Source organism: Hippocampus bargibanti, linkage group LG02 (genome assembly GCF_051943395.1).
Source record: "Hippocampus bargibanti isolate YZ-2025 linkage group LG02, ASM5194339v1, whole genome shotgun sequence".
Lineage (NCBI taxonomy): Eukaryota > Metazoa > Chordata > Actinopteri > Syngnathiformes > Syngnathidae > Hippocampus > Hippocampus bargibanti.
The window spans coordinates 26548534-26561457 of NC_142735.1; the positions used below are offsets into that span (position 1 = coordinate 26548534).

At 42.8% G+C, this 12924-nt stretch overlaps 2 protein-coding genes and 1 long non-coding RNA gene across 11 annotated transcripts; 1 reads left to right on the top strand and 2 right to left on the bottom strand.

Moving 5' to 3' along the window:
* Window positions 1-3598: 3598 nt before the first annotated feature.
* On the top strand, window positions 3599-10139 carry cldn7a (claudin 7a). The gene is made up of 4 exons (XM_088990540.1): window positions 3599-3860; window positions 6570-6734; window positions 9402-9486; window positions 9563-10139. Exons 1-4 carry the CDS (start codon window positions 3638-3640, stop codon window positions 9729-9731), a joined length of 642 nt encoding a protein of 213 aa, XP_088846666.1. The 5' UTR covers window positions 3599-3637; the 3' UTR covers window positions 9732-10139.
* Window positions 6804-9016, bottom strand: LOC148902212 (uncharacterized). The gene is made up of 2 exons (XR_016114264.1): window positions 8964-9016; window positions 6804-7372 (listed from the first exon to the last, which is right to left on the bottom strand). It is a non-coding gene; the product is annotated as an uncharacterized LOC148902212 (long non-coding RNA).
* Window positions 10140-10294: 155 nt separating the features above from the next.
* LOC148902213 (uncharacterized) lies at window positions 10295-12640 on the bottom strand. Of its 9 annotated transcripts, none has more exons than XM_088990550.1 (4): window positions 12452-12640; window positions 12273-12362; window positions 11867-12034; window positions 10295-11277 (listed from the first exon to the last, which is right to left on the bottom strand). In XM_088990550.1, exons 3-4 carry the CDS (start codon window positions 12030-12032, stop codon window positions 11201-11203), a joined length of 243 nt encoding a protein of 80 aa, XP_088846676.1. In that variant the 5' UTR covers window positions 12033-12034; window positions 12273-12362; window positions 12452-12640; the 3' UTR covers window positions 10295-11200. The 9 variants fall into 9 exon arrangements, with proteins under 9 accessions (XP_088846676.1, XP_088846675.1, XP_088846669.1 ...); XM_088990549.1 differs by having other exon boundaries at window positions 11867-12053; XM_088990543.1 differs by having other exon boundaries at window positions 11867-12153; window positions 12452-12638.
* Window positions 12641-12924: the final 284 nt, after the last annotated feature.

Here is a 12924-nt window from a genome sequence, read left to right on the forward strand (position 1 = left end):
TGGTGGGTGCGCTGGGCGATTGTCAAGGAGAAGAAGACACTTGACAGGGAGTCCTTTCTCCTCGAGATATTTCCTCACTGAAGGAGCGAAAATATCTTGCACCCAGTACATAAACAGGAGACAAGTAACCCAAGCTTTGGTGTGGGACTTCCACATTACAGGAAGCTTGGATTTAACCACCTGGTTTCTCTTGAAGGCTCTTGGGTTTTCAGAGTGATAAACCAACATTGGTTTTATCTTACAGTCACCACTGGCATTAGCGCAAAACAGGAGGGTTATATTTCATAGGTTTATGCCCAGGGACAGACTTCTCTTCCTGTGTTATGAAAGTCTGGTTCGGCATCATTTTCCAAAAAAAGGCCGGTCTCATTTGCATTAAACACTTACTGAGGAACGTAGACTTCTTCTTTCACCATTTTGAGAAATGATCCCTTGTAGGCTTCGGCAGCTTTACCGTCAGAACTGGCTGCCTCACCATGATGGATAACGCAGTGAATCCCTGTACGGCGCTGAAAGTTCTCGAACCATCCGTTGCTAGCTTTAAAATCATCAATAAACGGCGAACTTCCGGGTTGCCGCGTGACGATAGAGTGAATTTGCTGTGCTTTCTTGGATATAATTGCCTTTTCAACCTCTTCTATTACCCGAGACCCTTGCTTTGACAGCACGGAAAAACCTTTAGCAACACACGCACCTTTAATAGCTTCTTTGTTCCAAAGGATGGTAGCAATGGTGGACTTAGCATACTGGTAATGGGCCGTTGAGTCAGACAAACGCACACCTCGTTCGTGTTTCTCAATGATCTCCTTCTTCTCTTTGACTGTAATTTTGTTTTGTGTCTTCTTCGGCTGAACACAAGCCTGTGGTGGGGTCTTTTTCGGTCTAATAACAGCAAAAGTATCCGTAATAAATCCTTGAAGACGAACGACGTGTGCACTCAGAGAAAGGGGGTGTGGAAAGGTAGGCCGGCCGTGGCGCTGTTCGGTCGTGTGGTTTGGTGTTCTTCCGCCGAAAAGTACTCCGCCAGCCATGGTGGAGTGGCGCTCCGTGTGTGTCCCGAAAAATGATGCATATGCCAAGGTTTAATTTTCAGAAATTTAACGTTCGTAAACCGAAATGTTCGTAACGCAAGGGGTTCGTAAACTGAGGTTCCACTGTATTTAAAGTGAGTTGAATGATTACGTGGGAACTTGAAAGACGAAGGAGAAAGGTGAATGTGTGATTACATCTCATCTCATTTTCCGTACCGCTTATTCCTCATTAGGGTCGCGGGGGATGCTGGAGCCTATCTCAGCTGTCTTCGGGCACGAGGCGGGGGACACCCTGAATTGGTTGCCAGCCAATCGCAGGGCACACAAAGACATACAACAGTCACTCTCACACTCACACCTAGGGACAATTTGGAGTGGTCAATCTGCCTGCCATGCATGTTTTTGGAGTGTGGGAGGAAACCGGAGGACCCGGAGAAAACCCACGCGGGTCCGGGGAGAACATGCAAACTCCACACAGGGAGGCCGGACCGGGACGCGAACCGGCGACCTCTGCACTGTGAAGCCGGTGTGCTAACCACTCGACTACCGGGCCGCCCTGTATGATTACATGTATGAGCATTTTTATTATAAGCATACGCATTATTCATTGCAAGCATAATCTATGTATCATGAGCAAATGTATGATAACTAGACTACAACCCTAACACCTATTTTCGCCAGTGTGCAGCGAGAAATGCTCCACAGGCAAAAGAAGCCCCCATGCCATCTCCAAACAGGGGACAATGAGCACAAAGGACAGACAACACTACAGTCCACCGGTCCCCGTCCTGCTGCTACTCCACTCAAGCTGAGCCCTGTTGCATAAGAGAAGCTTTCAGGAGAAAAACAACGTGGGAGGAAGGGCGCCTCCCCTCCCACCTCCTCTGCCCCTACGGTCTTCAGGGAGAAGTCGCAAGTGGGCGCTTTACCGCAAATGCCTCACGAACTTCCAGGGACACTTGTGAGACTTCAATCGTCTAACTCACCCTCCTTCTCGTGCACTTGAGACCAGAAGGGGAGCAGGAGGGCAGTCCAGTGCATGTGAGAATGCTATAAGTGCTTGTCTGGGGGCTGATTTAGCTTTTCTTCTGTTGGCCATTGAACAACGGCTGAACCAACGAGTCAAAGATGTCTTTAGTGCTCAATAAAGAAGAGAAAACGTGGAGTGCGAGAAGAAGTCAGCGAGGGGGCGGCTTGAAAGAGCAGGGCGCTCTTTTTGTCTTCTCTGCAACCAAGACCATCTAATAAATCAGGTTACCAATAGCGACAGCATCGCAAGGCCCCAGACTGTCCACAATCCCTCTTCCTCTTCATCTACTGTAATGTGGTAAAGATACATCAAAGAAGAGGGGGGATCCAGGGCAACAATAAGGCATTTCTTGTCAACTGTGAGGGAAAAAACGAGACCAAAAGGCCAGGGCAAGTCACTGCAAGGCCAAAGAAGCTGGTGGCAGACATTTGAATCACTGAAAAAGTGACCAGATGAGGGATTGTAGAACTATTTTACCAGAAGTCCTGAAACTGAAAGCAAATGACATATCACAGAAAACATGGTTGTTAACAACTCTTTCAAATTTGAATAGTTGAAAATAAAAAAAATCTATTTAAATGTCAAACAACGTACATCCCCCGCCTCCTGGTCTACTGTCAATCAAATACCGGGACTCTCATTGACAAACATTTATACTACTTTGGCTAAAAGAACTACATGTTTTCAAATGAAACTGCTTAATGCCTCAAGTGTCTGGAAAACACCCCCTGGGTAATCTGGGATTTTCCACAGCCAACAAAGAGGTGCTCTAATGTGGACTCACCAGCCCGAAGCCACATGATAAGTGTAAAAAAAACATATTTTTTGCCTTTTCGTTTCTGGTGCACTCGAGGCTGACAACGAGGGGCTCTAAAGGACCCACACCAGCAAGAAGCAACACTAGTTGTCAGAAATCACATGCCAAAATTTATTTTTTCTTTTGCAACAAATAATGTGTCTTTGTTCAGCTATACATGACCAGCAGTGCAATTACATGTTCTTTCGGCTCGATGGCAGGAGAAAACCAAAAGAGTTTGGTGCTCTACTAGACCGACCCATATTTCTAAAATCACCTTGACTTCATTTGGGTTCAAACTAAGTTTTTCGGGGGGCTCAAAGTAACTGAAATGTGCATTTTAAAGCCCCGCATTAGAATATCACTGCCAGAGATGGGTTTTGAATCAGCTCTGAGCTGTTTAATTGTTTGTGTGGTGTAGAGGGGCAGTGTGGGGGCCAAGATCTGGGTCAGTACACATTTTACAAACCCATAGGGGACAAACTATGCAAGTAAAAAAAAAGGATGAAATGCCTCATGGGCATGAGAATGTCTATGCGGACAAAAAAATGGTGGCAACCTGTTGCTTTGCTTGCAATTGGAGGGAACATTTCCCAGCAGCCGCTTCACACATGACAACACCCACATCTTGCCCGCCCTTCCCCAAGAAGAGCCCTCCGAGCTCACACACACATACTCGCATCCATACAAGATCTTTTTTTGCAGAGAGCTTGCACACAACTGCGCAACTTTGAAGACATTTTGGAACAAGAAGGCCTCGTTTCCTTTCGGGAAAGACAAATGGCTAACTCCGGGATTCAACTTTTGGGCTTTTTCCTGTCGCTGACAGGAATTGTGGGCCTGATCATTGGGACCATTCTGCCCCAGTGGAAGATGTCGGCCTACGTCGGGGACAACATCATCACAGCCGTGGCCATGTACCAGGGATTGTGGATGTCTTGCGCCTTCCAGAGTACAGGGCAGCTCCAGTGTAAGATTTATGACTCCATCCTGCAGCTTGACAGTAAGTCGCTACATTTGCCGCTATTTTAAGTTGGAGGGGTTGGGGGGGAAATAAAATATTTGTTTATTATCTTTGCAAAGAAGTCAGACAATTTGACATGGAGTCATCTCAATTTTTGATTGCAGTCTGTTAGGGCCGAACAAGTGATCAAAATGACATTGAAATCGAAATGGGGCAGAACGCAATTTGTAATTCGTAAATTATGAAAACAATGAATACAATTTAAAAAGATTGCAACGTGACCCTAAAAAAGCCACAATATATGCATGATAAATTTAAATTGTGGACCGGCAGATATTTAGCATTTTTATACAATATTTATGTCATAACTGATTGATCAATGGCATGATTGATCGGTTCTCGTCACCCCACCATCAATTCCCCACCCGCATTTTCCATGTATTGAATGTTTTTCAAAGTTTTGAATAGAATATATTTATTGTTAATTATCATGTTTTTCCGAACGCAATTTAATGGACTTCAACTATTGTAAATAAAAATTCCATTTAATTACTTTCGACTGGTTGGCCCATTTTTTGGATCAGAACGGGGATGTGTTATTTATTATTGATTATTATTATTACTATTATTATTAGTAGTATTGATTATTATTATTAGTAGTAGTAGTAGTAGTATTATATTGACTATCATTATTAATTATTAGTAATTTTTAATAATTATTAATTATTAATAATTATTACTTATTTTTGTTTATTATTATTTATTATTATTTATCAATTATTATCAGTTTTTAAGTATTTACTAGTTACTATTTACTATTTATTATTTATTGTAATGTATTTTTAAATTATGTTTTAGCTTTTTATTTATTTGTATTTTTTTAGTTTGTTTATTTACATTTTATGTTTTTTTTTTCTACATGCCCAGATCGGCTGCAATTTCTGTGTATTTCATTCAGATTTTTGAGGGGGGGTTATTTGATTGATTTCAAAAGTCAAAGTCAGCTTTATTGTCAAACATGCTAATATGCATGACATACAGCACAGATGAAATTACTGTCCTCGCGGACCCAGCATGCAAGGCACTTATAATTTATTTATTTATTATTTAGAATTTGCCTTTATTAGTCTCGCAGTGGAGAAATTTACATTTCACAGCAGCAAAGTTATTAAAGGAATGAAAGTAGAAAAACAAAATACAGGAGCTGCTGGAAAGGCAGCCACTCTTGCGGCGCCGTCTTGAAGTCAAAAGAACAAAAGAAAACTAAATAGCAAATAACATAAAACAGAGACACAGAGAGTCATTCATTCTGAAGCACTTTCTGCACCCTCTCTGTTACACAAAGCAGTTCCACATGAAAGAGGAGAGGATCAAAGCGTCTCTTCACCAGTGGATCAGGGACATCATGGTGGAATGTGCACGTCTACTTCAAGCTAAATGTTGAAAGCAAACGCGCAGCTGTAGCATCCATTGACGAAAAGAGATTGTCTCACATCTCCTGTCCCACATAAATCTGCTTAAATTCCAAGCCGCAACAGTTCCACATACGCACCGGCGCTCCTTCCTTCTTTTCGCGGGCTCCTCAAGCGATGCATTCATCCAGCTGCAAACTGTCCAACAGCACCGACCTTTCCGCTGAACAAAGCGGGGCTGTGAAGATGCTGCCCAATACAGGCGCAAAAAAGCACAACGGCCCCAGAGCTGTCCAGCGGTGACAGTCGAATGTCACCGACATTCCTCCCTTTCAAAAACAGCACTGGCATATTCATGCTGCCGAAAAGGCGCAACGGCTCAGCACAGTCTCCTCCTTGATGAATGTTGTGGTCAAAAATGTTGAAAAACAACCCGTATCCCTTCCACACGACGCACAACAACACAAAGTGACAAAAGAAAACACAAAACAAGACAAAAACAACAAAAAAGAGCAAGGCTCATGAGAACACTTGCTGACGGCTGCCTACTTGGGCGCCATCTTGGACTTGGTTATGTTTTATTCAATACATGTGAATAGGAAAGTGAAATAAACGGTCATTACATTACAATCGGAATGGTGAGTACAGTTTTAAAAAAACAACAATTACATCATTGTTCAAAATCATTCAGCCCAATCACCTAGACAGGTGGACCATGCCACTGAAGTCACTATTGCGATTCACCCCGTCAACCAGTAAAAGAAAATCTTTTTTTTTTCATACTTATTTCAAGCAATGATACATATACGCAAGCACAGTAATGAACACACCCTTCAGTGAGTTCCTTTCCAAGGGCGAATTTATATAGAAACTGGTCCACATAGCATTTGCCCAATTCCAGAGGGTTCCGCGGGACCTTCTCAAACAATTAGAGGCCCCGCAAGAACACCACGGCTCCCCTCGCTACGGGAGGGTGCTGTTTGTGCGGGCCGGGGCGGACTGGCACTGACTGGTTCGAGGTGGACAGGGACAAAGGAAGGTTTGCCCTGTGATGGTTTTATGGGTGGTGGAGTTGCGGGGGCAAGCACTGACAGATGAGGAGCGGATAGTCGTATTTCAAAGTGTGGCGCCACTGGGTTGTAACCCACGGTTTCGCTTCCAGGAAGGGTTGACACTGAAGTGACCCAACTGGCAATGAACCAAACGGGACACACACATACACACACACATGCACACACACAACAAATAAAAGCAGCTTTTGAATTCATTCTTTCGTGTAGCATCGACTTGGCTCGTTGAGCGCTTCCTCATCAGTATATGATTGAATCCCCTCCAGGTTCTCTTCAAGCCACTCGGGCTCTAATGATCGTGGGCATCATCATATCCGTGGCGGGCTTGGGCGTGGCCTGCACGGGCATGAAATGCACCACCTGCGGAGGAAGCGACAAGCTTCGCAAAGCCCGTGTCGCCATGACGGGGGGCATCATCCTGCTAGTGGGAGGTGAGTTTTACGGCTCAATACAATGACATCTGATATGAGAAATGGAAAAATACCAAGAAGTCACACATGTTCAGAATGAGAAAACCTTTAATTGTCCCACAATGCGGATATTTGCAGTCCGCAGTAGCAATTTGAAAGGAGAAAAACAAAAACTGCATATATAGTGCAAGTATAAGAAATACATATTTATATACATCGATACATATTTATACAGTATGTAGATGTACTGCATCAACATAAGATGGCTGTGCTACTTACAGTACAAGATTGCAGTTTTTTTCCCCTTCATATGTGATTATTAAGAAGCCTGACAGCAGTCAGTAGGAACGAGTGGCGGTACCTCTCCTTCTTTCAGTGCGGGTGTAACAGTCTCTGGCTGAAGATTCTACCCAGTACTGTTAGGGTGATCAGGAGGGGGTGGGAGGGCCTGTCCATCATAGCTTTTAGTTTAGCTAGCGTCCGTCTGTTGCCCACCTCCTCCAGAGAGTCCAGCGAGAAACCCAGGACAGAACTGGACCTCTTAACCAGGCGCTCCAGTCTTTTTCTGTCCCGATGGTGATGCTGCTTGACCAGCAGACCATTCCATGGTGGATGACTGAAGCAACCACCAAGTCGTAGAAAGTCTTCAGGTGTGACCCCTGAACCCCAAAATACTTCAGATTCAGAGTCACAAATATTGACATGTGGAATGTCAGGATGGCAACCCCAAATTGGCAAACATAATACCTTCACCCCTCCCTACATGCATATTTTGAATTTGAATAATACACAAGTTTTTTTTAACTCATTCACTGCTATATATGTGCAAAAATGTGTCCACTCCAGTGCCAGGGTTTTTGTCATTGTCACTTGGATTCCACGACCAACAGAATGTTGAGTTTTAGGACTACATAAACATTCAATACAGCGTTCGAAACTGTAGACTCTCTTCTTTCATCAGAAAAAACGAGCAAATTCTGAAATTATATGGGTCTGGGGGTATATGAGCTTGAAATGAGGGCAGCTGTCCAAAATACAATGCCATACACACACACACTGGTTTATATAGCGCTTGAACAACAGCTGATGCTGGAAAAAAAGCGCTAACATGGAAAAACAGGAAATGCTGCCACCTGGTGGAAAAAATAAACACTGCCAGAGGTACTCAAGCGTGAAAAAATAAAACTGAACAAATTTGGGAATGGCGCTCAATGTCATATTTTCAATTCCCGAATAAATTTGTTAATGGCAGTGAATGAGTTAAAAAGAATTCCGAATTACCTTACATGGAATGTAAAAAAAAATATATATTCAACGTGTTGGGTATTTGTGGGGGTTAATGACTTGTGCTGGCTTCTTTCACGAGTCATCATATTTGTGCTATTTTTTTCACCTCTTCTGATAAGGTGGCATATAAAAGGGTTTTATGGGGGAGGGGGGTCTTACTGTAAACCGTAAGAACAACAGGGTGTTCAAGATACAAGCGTTCCCTGGTTAAACAGAAGCCGTTGAAATATATGGGTCGATAAGACATACTCTTTTTTTTTTAAGATGGCTGCTGTGTGTACAATTTGCTAAGATAACATCTCAAGCTCTATATGAAGGGACATCAAACATGGCCGCCAATTTGACATACGGTACTGTACTTTTTAGACTGTCAAAGTCATCCATCCGTAAAGTATTTCTCAACGGCGACAGCAACGCAAACCTGAAACACGTTGCCACAGTGTCGCCTAATGACGATGTGGGGAACGGCAGTCAACTCTGAAACGAGTGTACAGTATTTTGATACGGGGACGTTTTGAGTGGATTGGAAACTCCTATACGGTATTTTAACATGTTATCATTTTGCGGTTTGAAAATCCAGAGTACTTTATTTTTTTCACTGAACCAAAAAAAATCATCAAATATACCATATAGCTCTTGTTTCCATATAGGACACGTGGGAATGCATTTTGGGATAATAACAAAAACTAACATCCAATCTTCAAGCGAAAGAAACGAGCGATAAGAATCGTTAAACGAGCTAAATATGTGGAACCAACAAATCAATTCTTTATTAATCTAAAAACTTTTGAATTATATGATTTAGACGAACTGTGTACGGCCAAGTTTTTCTCTTTTGTTAGTTTTTTGAAAGTAAAACTATATATTCCTAATTAATTTTTACTGTGTGATATGAATAATTGTAGCGCTGGACATTCCATCAGCAGGCCTAGCGTTCATACAGTCACCAAAATAGCAGTTTACCTTAACGATGGTTAATATTCACGGGAGAGTAACGACGCACAGCCGTGTCATTCATTGGTCTGGGAACTCAACAAACATTTATTCTGCGCATGCTCATAAAAGGCATTACAACTTCCAGGTCACACAGTAACATCAGTGTGTGAATAACTCAAACATGATTTTGCCACACACACACACCATCAAACATACTCAACACAATAATTTAATGTTGGCGTGAATGACAACGGGCTAATGATTTTCTTTGCTGGTAAATATAGTTTGTTTGTATCGGCGTGTTGTGGGTGGTTATTTCCTTTTCCGAGTGGCGTGTTTTCCTGGAAGCTGCTGTACTGACTGTTCTATTTTCTAGAAACTGGTTGAATAAATGAACCAACTGACCCACAATACATTATTATTTTGTTACTTTCATTACTTCCCTCGCCCCCCGCCCCACTTTAGGGCTTTGTGCCATCGTGGCTTGCTCCTGGTTCGCTCACAACGTGATCCGGGCGTTCTACAACCCCTACACTCCCGTCAACACAAAGTAAGCTACGTTTATGATTTATTTTACTTCAATCGCTCGATTTTTTTTTTGTACACAGTTTTCGATGATGTCACAGGTTTGAGTTTGGCGCCGCCATCTTTATCGCGTGGGGCGGTTCCCTCTTGGATGTCCTGGGCGGGGCCATGTTGGCAGCCTCTTGTTCACAAAAGAAGCAAGTATCCAAGTACCCATCCGTGGCCGGTACCCGTTCCGGGCCTGCCAGCGGCAACAAGGAATATGTCTGAATCTCATCGTTGTCATACAAAGATGTCCAAGTGAAAATATGTGTGGGCCTTCACTCAATCACTAAAGTGGGACTTTATGCGATTAATAATTGCTTGCTTGTGACCCAGCACTGTCTCAACTGCATGCGTTCACACAAGTGATCTTCACGATTAGACAAAACAACAGACAAGATAAAAACTCCAGTCTGAAGAATGAATACTGAAATGTCCACAGCTGCACATCCAATTTAGATTTGTTTTATCGTCACACATCAGTCACTGGATTGAAAATTATTTATTTGGCCAAACGTAGGTTGACTTTTAGATTTCAGGTTTGTAGATAGATGTCATATTTTGGTGAACGTTTTTTATATACTCCTCATGCATGTATCTGATAATACGTAGAAATAAAGGCATTGTAACATTTTATTTATGGGGTGGTTTTCCACAAGAGGGGAAATAGCAAGTTGGTGCCCAGTATGAAAAAAAAAAAAATAAAAATACAAGGAGACATTAAGTCATTCTCAAATGAGCTTTTGCTCCATGGATGACGTATTTGCCATGTGGAAAAAAATGTCACAACATAATCAACAAAGATATGTTTATTTCCCCGGCTGCACATTAGAAAAGTTAACTTTCATGCAAACGGCCAACATAATCCACATCAAATACAAATCTTAAGGAAAAAAAATCTCATATTAGACCAGCATGAGCATCTACGGATATTAATAACAACAATAATACAGTCAGTTGTTGCTTCTTGTCAGTGTGTGATTGTTTTCGCAAATCACAAGCGTGTTTCCACATTGTGTCAATTGTAACTTCCAGTGTATTGACGAGAACATGACAATACAGTCAAGACACTCACGACTGTACAGGTTCATCCTGCCACTTCTTCTCCCAGCATGCAGGCAACAGCGGTGCGGTGTCAAAGTACGATGACGTAGCCCTTATAAAAAAGGTAACATACCAAGTTCAAACAATACGCTCTCACAGTCTCCATGCAAACAAAAAAAAAGACGAAGATGTGTGACGGGCATCCCCACAAAGTGCAAACAGCTTCAAACTTGACAAAATAGCAATCTGAAATGATATTTGTTTTGGTTTGTTTTAAAGCACTTTTCTTCACATTTTACAAACAAACAAATAAAATCAGTCATTTTTCTGATGTGGTAAATAAGCTTTTATCCACTGCATTATAAGATAAGCGCACTACCAGTATCAGCAGTATGGAGAACAGGCGCTGGATAACATGTTGCCATGAAGGCAAAACCACCATCTTGTCAGCGGCACATTTTCAGAAGCTGAGTCGGCAGGTTGCCGTAGTCCTCCCCACAACATGAGGACCCATCCAAAATCTGAAATGAGGTGAAATAGACAGGCTGTATTTTACAATGGGGGGGGGGGGTGGACGCTTCCACCGGCGCCCTTTGTGGGCCACGTCACGTCATGGAGCGCAGGAGGAAACACTAAGGAGGATGCCCCTCGGTTCAGGACATGGGGAGAGACAGTGGACACTGTCCGTTGTTGTTCATGATGTCGTCCAGTACTTCGTCATCCAAGTCCACTAAAATCAAATTACATTAGATTTAAAAAAAACATACAAAGATTCTAATTGACAACCTCGAGATTATGGGTCAAACATGCTAATCTTATTTCGATGTTGTAAAACAAAAAATAGAAATGTTCAATGGCATTTTTTTCAAAATGCATTACTCTTCTTCACTGAAGAAGTATTCACCCATACCAAGTAACGATTCCAGGAGTACGTGACATCAAATTTCATATGTATTGTATGTGTTGTAGCCATTTTCCAAGCGCTATGGAAACATACATTGCATTGCTATTAACACAATGTGTGTATGTGTGTGTATATACACACGGATATCTCATTATATAGTGCACCTACAGATCTAGTAATATTACATTTATTTACAGAGGAGAAAGAATAAATGCATCTGAATATTGGTAAAGCCTGTCTATGAGTTGAGCTACCATTTGTGTTCTGTTGCTGAAAGGGTTTTGAGTCCAAAACACTGATACTATTCAATTATCCATCTGTGGTATTTCCAATTATGAATTAGCATTAAGAGATGTTATGTGGTTATTTGAAAAGCGACAAAATGAAAGTTATTGTTTTTGCCTTTGAGTCTCACCTTTCTTGGAGCGCCCAATCTGTCCCAGTTTAGGGGCCCTCTGGCCAAGCCGCTGGGGGTTCGGAGCATTGGGCACGTCGCCTTGGCCGTGTTGTCCACTGGGGCCGTCCTGCAGGGGCGGCCCAGCTGGCTGGATCAGCTCGGGGACGCCAGAAGCGCCGTACATGTCTGCAAAGAGGCGCAGTGCCTATTTCGGCCGTTAGGTGTACCCACAGGCAAAGAAGACGAGCTTTGTTGTTGTTACGCTTTACTTCCGGAATATCGGAATCAATAAAGGCAATTCGAACCTGTGAATGAAATAAAAAAACAAGACAACACATTTAAATTAATTTCGCAAATACTATCCAGTCGATCGTAGTAACCGAACGTAAAGTTACGAAACCACAATATATCGAGCCTAAAGCACCTTGACAGTCGTCAAAAATCTGGTTCAATTTCCCAGAAGCACAGTCCGTGTACAATAGTGAACATGACCGGATTACTCGTCAGCTGATGCCTCAATAACGAAAGGATGAACAAAAAAATAAATAAATAAACGAACCTCACCACAGGCGTGTTGTTATTTACTGGACTGCAGCTCTCTACCTTCTCTCTCGCTCACTTTCTCCCTAGCCTGAACTCGACGCGGCGCAGAAGGCGAGTGGATTTTTTTAAAGGAGCCTCGCAGCATTGGGGCATCTCCTGCCGTTTTATCTCGCACCCTGCTCCACAAACGTGCGCGTCATCCGTCGGCTGATGAGAGCCGAACCGTTGCTGACGCCTGTTGTCATTCTCAAAACTTTAACGGGAGGCGGTGACGCGAAACCGCGCACGTCACACATCGCCGAGCGTGACTCAACCTCAACCAATGAGTGACACGCCTCGATGATGCTCGTCCATAAATCATGAGGATGTTTGTTTGTCACCTGACCAGTACCAAAGGACCTCGCTGTGAAAGGCACGTATTGTATTTTGAGGGGCTAACAAAAGTTGGAACAATCATTGCTGGCATTTACGGCAATAACGTTCGGTCGCCAAAGGAAAAAAAATGCACTTTCGCTGCACGGGGCGTATCACTT